We start from the raw sequence: 13,867 nt of genomic DNA on the forward strand, positions 1-13,867 counted from the left end.
GCACCCAGGCCAGACTCATGATGCTGCTCTCAGTGAATCCCAGTGAAAGGTGACAGTGACACCGCATCACACACATCCCCCCAGCCCCCGGGGACATCCTTGAAAGGCATCTTGGGCTTTGTGGCACACAGAGTGACCCTAGAAACCTCCCACATCTCCCAGAGCACACTCGGGGCCTAGTGCAGGGTGTTTAGGCTCTGGCGCTCTCTGTAATCACAGACGACACTCCTCAGTAGGCAGAGATCAGCTCCCCGGAAAAAGGCCAGGAGCTGTCACCATCAAGAGGTGGGTTTCGCCAGCCTCTCAGCCAAAGAACTAAGAGGGGGCTGCTCCAAACTAGCACTGAGCCCCCCACTCCATGATTTCAGAGCAGGAGAACCCGGTATGCCACCCCCACACTCCCGTTCCCCTTGCCACCCCAAATGCACACACACAGAAACGTGCCATCACCTGGCAAGGCCCAGCTGAGCTCTGGAGGAAGTCTCACCTGAGCCCATTTGTAAAACCACTTCTGAGTAGTGCCACAGAAAATAACGGGGACAGAGATAAATCGAACCAATGGGGAGAAGGAGAGAGAAAGGGGAAAGAAGAGCAAAAACCTTACTGGGATCATTGCTCTCAGGGCCCCAACTTACTGGTTCCTGGAAGTAGAGTTGGTAATTAAAAACAGGATTGGCTTTGATGATCTCCATTGGTGACACATTGGGATTTGCTGGCATGAAGGGAGTATTCAAACTGGCCACTGCCCTATGGAAAGAAGAGGCACTGAGACACAGACCCTGTAAGCAGACAGTCTGCAAGACCCAGAAAGGACCTTACACGTCAAAATCGAAGCTCAGAGCGGGAAAGTGATATGCACAAGATCTCATACCAGCGGCGTGTGGGGCAAGGGGATCAGCACTCAGATTTCTTGCCTCCCAGCCCAGTGGTTTTTTTCCTGCTTAACTGCAGAATTTCTCACCTACTTGCCTTAGACACACACACACACACACACACACACACACACACACACACACACACACGTACAGGTTACAGGAAGTATATCAACCTGATTAGAATATGTGGACATTACAATCTCTTTCTAGTTTTTAAAAAGGCATTCATTTTTCCTTCCTTCACTCACTGTGTCAAGTGTAATTTCATGCTATATACTAGGGGAGAGAAAATATAAAATCAATACTCAAGGAGCTTATTATAATTTAATAAGGAAGGCTAGACAAATATACCCATGACTATATTATGAGATAGTCTGTGATAGGAGCCATAAGAATAGCACGAAATACCAAGGGAGTTTAAGGAGACAAAGAATTTCTAGATTTGGGCATCATGGAAGACCTTATGGAAAACAGAGTATTTGAACTTGGCTTTAAGGGTGGGGGAGATTCAGGAGGGGAAATGATACCTGTAAAGGAAACATCATGAGGTAGCATGAGCAAATTCTAGAAAAGGGCAAAGCTTGTGGTTGAGCTTGATGGAGCAAGGGGTCTGTGTGGCCAGAGGGCAAGTATTTAATGGGGAATCTTGGGAAATAAAGCCAGAAAGGCAAGGGGGAGCCTGGACATGAAGGGCCCTGTGTCTGGACTTCATGCTGCAGAAAACAAGAAAACCAGGACGGCTTTGAGAAGAGGTGAGAGTGGAGGGAACTCGCAGTCAGGAAGTGAGGCATCAAGCAGTGACATACCCCATGGAAGCAGGGAGGGGAACCTGAAGCAAGGAGACCACCAGCAGTCTACTGCATTAGTCACTATAAGGGGAACGGGGGGCAGCAAGAGGAACAAAAGAGAGGGGTGGAGCTGACCCCGCGAAGACAACATTGATAGAAGTTAACCAGGACTAGTTAGTCTGGCTGGTCAGTAAGGGATTCGTATGCCATTCTTACCCTGGAAAACTTTTCCCCAGAAGAGAAATAGAGAGGAGAGAATATTTAGGGGGAGATATAAAAGAGGAAGCGTGGGATAATTAGGGCAAATGAAATGATCAGGAAGTGGAGTGGTAAGGTTTAGCCAGTGCCAACCAAAAGAAATATAATGATAGCCACAAATATCACCTTAAATTTTCTAGTAATCAAATTAAAACAAGTAAAAAGAAAAAGGTGAGATTAATCTAAAATAGTAATTAATCTTAATTTAACATTTAATATAAATTTAATATTAATTTAAAATTTAACCCAATATAGCTAAAATATTAATAATTTCAACATGTAATAATCAATATAAAAATTACAAATAGTTTACTTTCTTTTTTTAGTACTAAGTCTGAAAGCTGGAAGGTGCTTTCCACTCACAGTAATCTCAATTTGAATTGGCCACATTTCAAATGTCCAATAGCCACTATGGACAGGTTAGATTAGGATACAATTATGTTGATACCCACAGGTCTCCAATGCTACCATAGTGAACTATTTTAAGCATTACTTAAATCACAAGTCAAGAAACTCTGGCTTTTATGAAATATTCAGAGCAGTATAGGGTTTTCTTTTTAACTGCTTTGACATATAGCTTATTCCATATATAAAAAAATATTATCACCACTAAAGGAGATGGTAGCATATAAATCTTGTTGCCAACTGGCAAGAAGATTAGAAAAGGCTAAACCACAGCCTCCTTTGGGAGCAGAATCTCCAGGTGATTGGCAAAGAAAGGACATAAAAGGGTATTCTTGGTCAAACAGGTGAGTTGACCCTTATATTGAATAGGTCCCCGCAGCTTATCTCAGAAGAACACCAAAACCAAGGATTCAAAGGAATATTCCACACTAAAGGTGGGCTTTTTTTTGTCTCACTCATTTTCTGGCTAGAAAGGTGAAGATCAATGTTGTCAACAATATTCTTCTTGTTGTTGTTGTTAAAGATTGGCACCTGAGCTGACAACTGTTGCCAATCTTCTTTGTTTTCCCTCTGCTTTTTCTCCCCAAATCCCCCCAGTACATAGTTGCATATTTTAGTTGTGGGTCCTTGTAGTTGTGGCACGTGGGATGCCACCTCAGCATGGCCCGATGAGCGGTGCCATGTCCACACCCAGAATCGGAACTGATGAAACCCTGGGCCTCTGAAGTGGAGAACACGAACTTAACCACTTGGGCAGAGGGCCCCTGCTGTCAGCAATATTCTCAAAGAGATGCCATGTCCCATTGTGGACAGCCCTGGAGGAGGGTCTCGGCTTCCTCCTGGCCTCTCAGGAACGCAGAATCAGGGCTGCTCTGATGAGAGCAGCGTAGCAGGAGCGCTACGACCAGAACCAACGAAAGAACAGTGAGAGGAGGAACAGGAGACCAGAGCACGCTTACATGTCTTTGATCTGAGGTTATTCTGGGCACAACTTCACCTGGCTCATGTTCGTATCTTTAAATTCTCCCAGGAGAGAGAGATTATGTTTAATAAAACAACAAGAAGGTGTTGCACCTCCTTCCACGTAGAGACCATATGCTTGTCACTCTATTTCCTTTTGTGTCCTTCAGGAGGCATCAATACGGGCTGGAGAGTAACTTTGTGGTGAATCCAATTCTTAAGAACTGAATTCTTATTTTGACTTTGAACGAGAGAGAGGACAGAGTGCAGCTGAAGAGATCAGAAGAACAAGAGTGTGAAAACTTTACAAATACTTTAGGAAATGTTTGATTCTTTTCAGTCTTCAATATCATCCTACCATTCGAGCTGGCGTTGAGCTGAACGAAGTTCTCTGGTGTTTCTGTTCTTATAAACTTACCCAAATAAAAAGTAAGTGGATTAGTCAGGGAAATACAGAAGGCTGCTAAGGATGATGTTTATTTAATTTGCTAAGATCTGAGGGTGAAATGGGAGGTCAGACAGGCTTCAGCTGCAAGTGCCAGCTCAAATGGGATTTGGGCACAAAGGCCCCCTGACTCTCTGGGTTCAACAGCCAGCATCTGAGAGCTCCCCCTGGGACCCTGAAACGCCATTCTATCCTGACATCTGTGCAGCATCGTGCAGGGCATACAGTCAGAGGGGACCTACCATTACCACTTTGTGGTTGAGGAAATCAAGGCCTAACGGGTGAAAGGATTTGTCATATAGCCAGTCCAGGGAAAAAGTGAAAGCCACTTTTTCTGACTCCTGTCCTTAGCAGGAGTCTCTCTTGGCACTCGATTCTAGGAATCCGACACTCTTGCTGCCTCACCCGCTCCCCGCAAAGTCTACCATCCTCCTCCCACATTCCCACCAGCTACTACTGTCCCATTACTGGCAACTAGGACAGGCTTGCTTCCTAAGACATCAGTTCAGTAAGCCCTCCTTGTTAATGTGTCAATGGGCACTAGGGAGCTAAGGTGTTAATCTTCCCAGATAACCTCTTCGTTTTCAAGAAGTTTTCCAGGGTTCAAGACCTGAGGAAGGATTCTAATGTGAATTCAAGTCCAGTGTTACCCAAATTCTTACCTCACTCTCTCAGGGTAGAAGAGAGCCATGTTCCACACCAGCATGCCTCCCCAGTCATGGCCAATGAACACCGCTTGAGAGATGCCCTAGAGCAGGATAAAGAAGAGAGCGGATGTGGGCAGGTTTCTGGGATGGGGTGCTGAGAGTCCAAGGCCTCGGCTCCCCTGAGGCCCAACCCTCAGCCAGCAACCTTTTCATTCACTTCCTAGGGGCTCCTCCAGTGAGGGCGCAGCAGCTGCTCCAAACGTCTACCCTTCCGAAGCCTCCAATCCCTCACATACCGGCCCCACATAGCCTCTACACAAATGTCTGGCCTTTTAAATGTTCTTAGAAGACTGAGGCCGTAGGGGCCCCTCTCTCTCTCCACCTTCCCTCGAATCAAAATTTGTTTTACTTTCTTCTCTTTCATCTTAAAGTTGGTATGACTTTATCTCGTGTTCCAAGTTCATCTTTCATTGAGTGATATGATTCTATTCCCTGCTCCTTTGGGATCTTCCCTCCCTTAACCATTAAAGCCTCAAGAGCCATCTTCAATCTCTCCCTTCCTACCTGCCCCTTCCTTTCTTCTGCTGCTGCTAACAATGAATGACGACAGCTCCCTTTTACTGAGCACCTACTGTGGCCCAGGCACTGTGCTAAGTGTTTACACTCACTGTCTGGAATTCTAATAACCTCCCGATACACACTTCACAAATGGGAAGACAGCCTCACAGTGGTCAGGCGACTTGACCAAGGCGGCTGCGTGGATGGTAAGTGGTGGAGCCACAATTAAAATCCCAGTCTCCTGAGCCTGAAATCGGGCTCTCTCCTCTACCCACCCTGCTGGCCTTGTTCAGCCGTATCAGGGCCTTTCAGACGCTCCCCAGCCTCATCTCCATCTTGAGAAGCAGTTCCTTGACTCAGCTCCCTGCCGTACCTCTGTCTCCTCTGTGTTGTCAAACTTCTCACTATGGTCTACACCTGCTGCCTCCCTAACAACCTTCTTAAGTCCCTGCAGCCTGGCTTCTTCTCTGCTACCCCTGAGTCCACTGAAACTTGACTCTTAAAGGCTATTAACCACTAGCAATAGTTTTTTTCCTTTCGGTTCTCACCCTTCTGACTGTTTTGCAGCATCAGACATTTCTTCCCTAGGCTCCTGTGATGCTGCGCTTTCCAGACTCTCTTCTTACTTCACTGAGTCCACTCCCGCCTCTACCTCTTACATGGGAGTATTCACTGCTCAGCTCTCAGGCCTGTCGGGGAACTCATCTACTCCAATAGCTTCAACTACCACCTCCAGGTGGTGGATGACCACCTCATCTGCAGTTGGCCCAGCTTCCTTCCTAAGTGTCCCAATAATGACCAGGGAAGGACACCTAACCCAGCTGGCCAGCAACAACAGAGACTCTCTTTTAGCAATCAGAATAAGAGACATTCTGAGCCAGCTGGAAACCTTCTAGATAGAAGGTCATTACAGAGTAGGACTGAGCGGACCACACCAGGCCAAGTCCTCTTAGATGCCCCACCATACTCAAAAATTCCAAAACCAATTCCGTGGGACTGAGGGTCTGCAGAGGGCAGGGACCACGACATCTTCGCCTCATTTCCTACAGTGTCTGGCACCATACTTTGCTGTTGAACTGGAATTCCTCAGTCATCTTGGATTCTTCTCTCGACTCTCACATCCAATTAACAGGTGATAAATCTCACTGCATTGAGGTTCTCTTAGCTCCCCCTCCACTGTCACCGTCCTGGTTTAGCCCTTTCTGCCCTCAGCCATGCTGCAGGGTTTTCATTCTGCCACCGTGACCTAACTGAGGATGGGAGGAGGCTGTTAGCAAACCACAGCCTCAGGAATTGCATGTGGGCTCTGCAAAAGCACGTTCTCGGATCACAGCTGTTGATCTGTTTAGAGTTTGACATTCCAAAAACGTTAATGAAGGCATTCAAATTTAGATATTAAAAAAGGGATGGAAGCTTTAAAAGTTGTGAAATATTAGCCTATAGGATGTTTTCTAAATTTCTTGATTCAAGGCTCTTCACCTTTGCTCAAAGCCAACAGAAGTATCCTATTCCCGGGAAGATGCTTTTTTCTCCATGGGAGAAAAAAAAGAACTCACCTCTACGCTCTTCTCCAAACACCTTGCTGTCTCTGTCTCTGCAATTCCTCCCAACCAACCACCCTGCCTCCCACTGCCCCAGAGTGTCCCTGCCCTCGCCACCCCCTCGAGGGCTCTAACAGCTGACACCTTCAAAGGTTACACCTTTTCTTTAAGGGCCCAAGCCCAAACAGAATTATCCAAAGAAATCAGTTCAAAATAATTACTTACCAACTTATCCAGGAAGGTTACCATGTCCTAAGAAAGAAAATATTAAAAAATCAGAAACTGTATTTACCCGCCTCAGCTACTTCAAGATTAGAATGACTGTGTCTGCCTTTGTCATGGGCTGAAGTGTGTCTCCCCAAAATTCCTATGTTGAAGCCCTAACGCCCCAGTACCTCTAAATGTGACTGTATTTGGATATGGGGTCATTACAGAGGGGATTAGGTTAAAATAAGGTCATAAGGGGAGAGCCTAATCTAATCTGATTGGTGTCCCTATAAGAACAGAAGATCTGGACACAGATACGATAGGTACGGAGGAAAGACCATGTGAAGAAACAGGGAGAAGACAGCGGTCTACAAGCCTCAGAGGAACCCACGCTGACACCCTGATCTTGGACTTCCAGCCTCCAGAATGGTGACAGAGCAAATTCCTGTTGTTTAAGCCACTTAGTCTATGGTACTGTTATGGCAGCCTAAGCAGACCAACACAACGTTCTGCTGTTTCACGGGCTTTTGAGTTATCTTCCTTCCCTTTCCAGCATCCACACAGTAACCAGGCAGGCCCCAAACGTGCAGAGTGATTATTCAGGGTATGTCAGTACACTTCCCTAACTGGGCCCAATTCATTGTAGGACAGAAGTCACAGCTTCTTCCCTGGAGGGAGAAAGGGGAAGAAAACTGTTCTGGAGAGGTCTGGCTGCTTGCCTTGCCCCAGGATGGTAAGCTCCTGCCCCTCATGCCCCAACACACGCAGAGACCTGGCCACATGGGCCAGCAACCACGGAGCCTGAAAAGGTGTCTGAGATGTGTGAGAAGTATCTCCAAATACAGTCACATTCGGAGGTTTGGGGTTGGCGATGAAGAGTCATCCAGATTCACGGCTGGGGCGTTGTCCTGGGCATGCGCCAATTGCACAAGCAGGATAATCCTGCCAGGGACGGGGTGGAGGGGAGGACAGGGCAGACGTGGGAGGGAACGAGTCAGAGACCTGACAGCCATTCAGCCCCTGCAGAAAGCCACATTGACCTTCCTGTTTCCCAGCCCCACTCCTCCTACAAGACTCCCGTCTGACTTGTCAACACCATCCCCCATTTACCTGAGCCAACGGAGGGGCCTCTGCTGTTATAACAGAAAAGTCTGTAGGGCTGCATTGAAGGAGCCCCTGCTGGGCAAGAGGTGCTGTACAGGGCGCCTCACACGCAGCCCTTCCCTGCCCTCACACGGCTGCACGGAGGGACCGGTGCCTCCACTCTACAGATGGGGAAACTGAGGCTCACACAGATTAACTCATGAAGCCAGGACCACACGGCTAGAGTAGTGACAGAACTGGCACTGACTCCAGGTCTATCTGATTTCAAAAATTCAAAATCAAAACATTCAAAGCCATCCTTTTTTACTATGGAGACCAACAGCTTTATTTTAAATAGTTTGTAGCCCCATGAGTCCTCCCTTCTTCCTACCCTCTGAGAAGTAATCTCAGCTTGTTCTGGATTCTCCAGGTAAACGCCCTCGTTGGGGGCTGCAGAGCCTGCACTGGCAAGAGTCTGGAGACTTAGAAAACATATGCGAGTATATTTCCGTCGTCTACCGTTCCAGGTGGTTCCAAAATGAAAGGCGATATTTTTCCTCCTCTGGGCAGAACCTATTTTTTAGTTCTTCTAGATGAAGCAAGGAGGTGGAAATTTCAGGACAACAGAGACAGGGACAAGACAAGGGGCTTTCCCACAGCCCTCGCATTCTCTGCCCCAAGAGCATTAACAAGTGTTCAGAGATCCGCCACCCTCGTCTCAGTCAGCCGCTGGGGGAACCTACCAATATGAAACCCCTTTCACCGGGAATGGGGAAGACACAGAGTTCTGTCTACAACCAGCGACTGCTTCAAAAGGAAGGGGTGTTGTTCTGACTCCTTTCGCTACCCCCACCCCCGCCAGCCCTGAAAAGCCAGGGTCACGATGACAGCCTCACCTGGCGGGGAGCGGAGGGCAAGCCCCTCACTGCCCCCAACAGAGCATGAAAAGGAAAGCACGGATGACAGGTTCCATCAGTTAAATTTGGTTATTTATTTTTTATTTTTTTGTAAATTTAATGTCATGTTCAACATAGTCTGATAATTTTTTTTGTTTTTAAGATTTTGTTTTTTTCCTTTTTCTCCCCAAAGCCCCCCGGTACATAGTTGTATATTCTTCGTTGTGGGTCCTTCTAGTTGTGGCATGTGGGACGCCGCCTCAGCGTGGTTTGATGAGCAGTGCCATGTCCGCGCCCAGGATTCGAACTAACGAAACACTGGGCCGCCTGCAGCGGAGCGCGTGAACTTAACCACTCGGCCACAGGGCCAGCCCCTAAATTTGGTTATTTTTTTAAAATGGAGGCACAAAGTATTGGTGTAATTACTTCATTTGTTTGTATTTTCACCTTCCCCCCAAAGAGGGGAGAGCAATTATTGGATGTTTCATGCGGGCCCTCTGTCAGGGACTGAGTGTTTATGTGCCCTCAACATTCAGGTGCTGAAGCCCTAATGCCTAGTGTGATCAGGATCCCAATCCTATAGGATTAATGTTCCTCTAAGGAGAGACAGCAGAGCTCTCTCCCCACAGTGATCACACAGCGAGAAGGCGGTGGTCTGCAGGCCAGAAAGAGGGCTCTCACCAGATCCCCGCCATGCTGGCCCCCCCGATCCTGGACTTCCAGCCCCCAGAACTGTGAGAAAATACATTTCTCTTGTTTAAGCCACCTGTCTGTGGTATTTTGTTATGGCGGCCTGAGCTGACTAATACATGCACTAAAGAGGAATTTAGCTGAAGGTTTCCAGAAACCTGATAGTGTGCCTAGTAAAGGGGCAGCGTGCACATGTTCTCGAAGAGGACCTGAGAACCCACAGACTGTCCCATATAAGAGAGAGTCCTGGAGGCTCTGGTCTCTAAGGGCTGTAGGGTGCAGAATTGCGTACAGCTACAGCAACCGCAGTGACCTGAGACCCTGCAGCAAGAGAAGCAATGGAGGAGGAATGTGGGAAATGAAATGAATGCAGCAACCCCTTTCGCATTCTCCCTTTAGGGCACCCAATTGACGGTGTTGTCCAAAACCACCCCAGCACTAAAGTTTTCTTCATGTCATCTCTCCACTTTCTTCTTTTTATTCCTTTAACTTCGGGGTTCTCATTCTGGCTCCTCAGCCCTGCCTGAGCACCTGCTGCTGTTTGCTGAGCCCTCATCTCTGCCGTGGAAGCAACTTAAAAGCCTCGAGTTCTGCTTTTCAGCAACTTCCAGATGCCACGTAGAGGTCAAAGTGGAATCAGTCAGTAATTCCAGGGCAGCCAGAATCTGGTACAGCTCCTAGGGCCACTGCATTTCTAACAAGAAATAGCCTCATTCTCACAATTCCCCAAAAGATCCCTGGTTCTGCAGAAACAGTTTCCAGAAAGAAGGGCCTGGACCCACAGACCGTCTCAGGGGCCTACCCACGTAACCAACTATTGGAAAACTCGCCAGGTGCGCTTTGGCGTCCGGCCAGACAGGAGGTGTGGAATTACACCTGGGCACGTCACAGCTGCCTCATCCTGTGGGAAGAAGGCCCTGCAAGTCCATGCCTTCCCTCCCAAGCACCTCCACCACCACACGCAACCCAATAAGCTCCCCACTTCTAACATGGATCCTCCCAACTAGCATTCACTCAGAGCCGACTGCGGGCCAGACACTGTTTAATTGCTGGGGGTGCAGCAACAATCAGGGAACGGCAAAGCTCCCTGATCTCAGGGAACTTCAATTTAAAAAGAGAGAAGGAGAAGAAGAGGACAGAGTATGTTGTAATATCTCCCACTCCTTCCCCAAATGTAGTGGTTCCTCTGTCTCCTCAGACATCCAAGGATCTGATGGAAACCACGGGCCCTCCACCAGGAAAATGCACAGGGCTACCTCTGCTTCAAATTCTGCATCCATCACCAGGGGTTCATGGACCCTGAGGGTCTGCACACCACAGATGAAACCTCCTTGCTGGACTGCCTGCAGCCACTTCTTTCCACTTTCCAATTAACCACAGTGTGGCCGGAAACTAGTTCAGCATTATTTCCACATCCCACCAACTGAGAAGCACACTCAGGTCTGAAGGAGCCTTGGAGGACACGGAGCCCATCCACTCATTGTACTTTACACCTGACAGCATGGCCTGGAAAGGTTAACGGACTCACTCGCCCGAGGCCACACACAGTGAAAGGGACAACCGGGTGGAGACAAGCCTCCCGGTGTTAGTGACTTTAGAAGACGCCATCATTGCCATGCTGCACTCCAACATTCCCAACTGGGAATCCCAAGATGACAGACACACAGAGAACAGGGCTATGGTCCCTTAAAGGTACCCAATTCTAAAGCAAATAACAGTCGTTTGATGAACTGGCACAAATTTTGGGAGTTGTGGTTGAGAAAAAGGATTTTCAATACATTTGTAGGGATGTCATTGAGAAAAGAAGTTTTTGTGGGCACTTGAGGGTAAGCAGTATTAAGGATCTTCATTCAGTTTTCTGTAAACCTACTTTTAAAGATAATACAGGCTGGTGAGATCCTGGCAGGATTTTGCGGGAGATATGAGCAAGACCAGAAGTGGCAGAGCAGAAAAGGCAAAGCCTGGGGAACTGAGGAAGGCAGGACCACCCGAGCTGGAGACTCAGCTTTTCCCACGTTCTCCACATGAGACGCCAAACCCTGCATGTGGGGCCGGATGCCGGAGCTCCAGACTGTGTGACTCCAACATGGAGGCTTTTTGTAACTTTAGTGTGATCAGTGGCATCGCCAGTCTCCTGGCCGCCCAGGAGGCCGTTTCTTCCCCTCGCCCCCCTCCACAGCCTGTGCTTTTGCTCCAGGGCTGACGGAGGTCTGCGTCACAGTCTCCTCACCTCGGCCTCCGCCTCCCCCTGCAAGCTCTGAGATGAGAGTCCCTCTCCCCGACGGTGGTGTTCATGCCTGTCTTACAGTAGGAGCGCCATTACAGCCACCAATCCACACACTAACTCCCTAGGTCTGGCCACCAACAGCTTCACAAAAATAAAGTGACTTTTAAAATGCCCAGGATGGAGAGGCAATACGGAGGAGCTGAGAGGACGGGCACGGGACTACTGCAGGGTTCACAGCTGGCTCACCAGCTGTCGACCTCAGGCAATACCTCCACCTCCTTGGAACTCAGTTTCCTCTTCCGTCAAATACTTAGAACAGCACTTGACATACTATCATTTTGAAAAATCACCCCAACTTTCAGTAAGAATTTATACTCAGATGCTGCGAAATGCTGCTTTCCTAGGATTTCAGTGGACACCTCACTTCTGGCTTCTATCACTGAGAACACCAGGATGGAACAGAGGTTACAGATGTTACCAAAGAGCCTTCTTACCTTACATAACACTTCCATGGAATATTCTTCTATTTCTGTGATTAAAAATAAAAGAAGCACACTTAATTCACAAGATTAAAAATATCCCAACAAACTACAAGCGACCCTTTGTCAGAAAAGAAATCTTATTAAATTCTTAGATTGATGTAGTCCACTTGTTTATTTTTGTTTTCGTTGCCTGTGCTTTTGATGTCACATCCGTGAAATCATCGCCCAGACTGACGTCATGAAGCTTCTCCCCCATGTTTCCTTCTAGGAGTTTTAGTTTCAGGTCTTACATTTAAGTCTGCAATCCATTTTGAGTTGCTTTTGGTGTACGGTGTAAGATAAGGGTCCAATTTCATTCTTTTGCATGTGAACATCCAGTTTTCCCAGCGCTATTTGTTGCAGAAACTATCCTTTCCCTATTGTATGTTCTTGGCACGCTCGTCGAGCCTCAGTTGACCATATACGTGTGGATTTATTTCTGGGCTCTCGATTCTACTCCATGGTCTATATGTCTGTCTTTATGCCAGTACCATACTGTTTTGATTACTGCAGTTTTGTAATATATTTTGAAATCAAGAAGTGTGAGTCCTCCAGCTTTATTCTTTCTCAAGACTGATTTGACTATTTGTGCTCTTTTGTGGATCCATATGAATCGTAAAATTGTTTTTCCTATTTCTGTAAAAAATGTCTTTGGGATTTGGATAGGGGTTATATCGAATCTGTAGATTGCTTTGGGTAGTATGGACATTTTAACAATAACAGCAAGTCCAGAAAGAAAAAAGAAAAAAAAATGATGATAGGAAACAGAAGAAAAAATTACCAAAGAAATAATTCCAGAAAATTTCCAAGATAGATAAATGTACTCAACAAAGTAGATAAAAAAGACCCATATCAGAGCACAGTATTATAAAATCTGAAAACACAACAGATAAAGAAAGCATCCTAAAAGTGTCAAGCATAAAGAAAAAAACCCAAACAGACACATAGAAAGGCTTGTGGATCAGAACAGCAGGGGCCTTCTCAACCACAGCACATGAAGCCAGAAAACAGCGGGAAAAGCCTTCAAAATTTTAAGGGAAAATTAATTGTTACCTAAAATCTATTGCCAGATGATATGAAATTTATACACAAATGACCTGAAATACATGTGTATGTATTCTCTAAATCATTACGTTTGGCTTTAGCATTCAAGTTATGTATAACCTTTCAACAATAGTTAACATGTAAAATACGTTTTTCTAAAAAAAAAACTAAAACAAAGTTGTATTTAGGACATGACCATGAATTCCAATTTGGTCAGGATAGTTTCAGCTTATGTGTGTTCCTATTAACAGTGTCTCTTTTCCTTTCAATAGTGCTCTAGTTTGAATGATGAACTGTATTACTAAGTTATGCCTAGGGGATTCAGGGAAGATTGCATTATAGATGAACAAAAATAAACATTTTAATAATTACATTTAAAAAAACCTCTTAGATGCCTTTCCTGGATGTTTGGCCCCCAACACATATCCTTAGATAGACTCCCACTGGGATGCATAGATGTTGGGTTAAGAATCCGGCTGTCAAACTACCACACGATCCAGCAATTCCAGGTCTGGGTACAGACCCCAAAGAATTGAAAGGAGGGACTCAAACAGATATTTGTACACTCATGTTCACAGCAGCATTATTCACATTAGCCAAAAAGCAGAGGCAACCCAAGTGCCCACCGATGGATGAATGCATAAATAATGCAGTCTATACATACAACAGAATATTATTCACCCCTAAAAAGGAAAGGAATTCTGACACATGTTACAAGATGG

General features: G+C 46.5%; 1 protein-coding gene across 2 annotated transcripts in view; it reads right to left on the reverse strand.

The window, feature by feature from the left end:
- The window catches only part of EPHX2 (epoxide hydrolase 2), a 68,637-nt gene that overhangs the window by 18,975 nt on the left and 35,795 nt on the right, over nucleotides 1-13,867 (reverse strand). For both annotated transcript variants that reach the window (XM_070505155.1, XM_014843304.3), the window contains 4 exons: nucleotides 12,075-12,109; nucleotides 6,703-6,729; nucleotides 4,394-4,479; nucleotides 636-747 (listed from right to left, as the gene is read on the reverse strand). In XM_070505155.1, coding sequence (XP_070361256.1) covers nucleotides 636-747; nucleotides 4,394-4,479; nucleotides 6,703-6,729; nucleotides 12,075-12,109 — 260 coding nt within the window. The remainder of the gene's footprint in view (nucleotides 1-635; nucleotides 748-4,393; nucleotides 4,480-6,702; nucleotides 6,730-12,074; nucleotides 12,110-13,867) is intronic.

This window comes from Equus asinus, chromosome 3 (assembly GCF_041296235.1).
Source record: "Equus asinus isolate D_3611 breed Donkey chromosome 3, EquAss-T2T_v2, whole genome shotgun sequence".
NCBI lineage: Eukaryota > Metazoa > Chordata > Mammalia > Perissodactyla > Equidae > Equus > Equus asinus.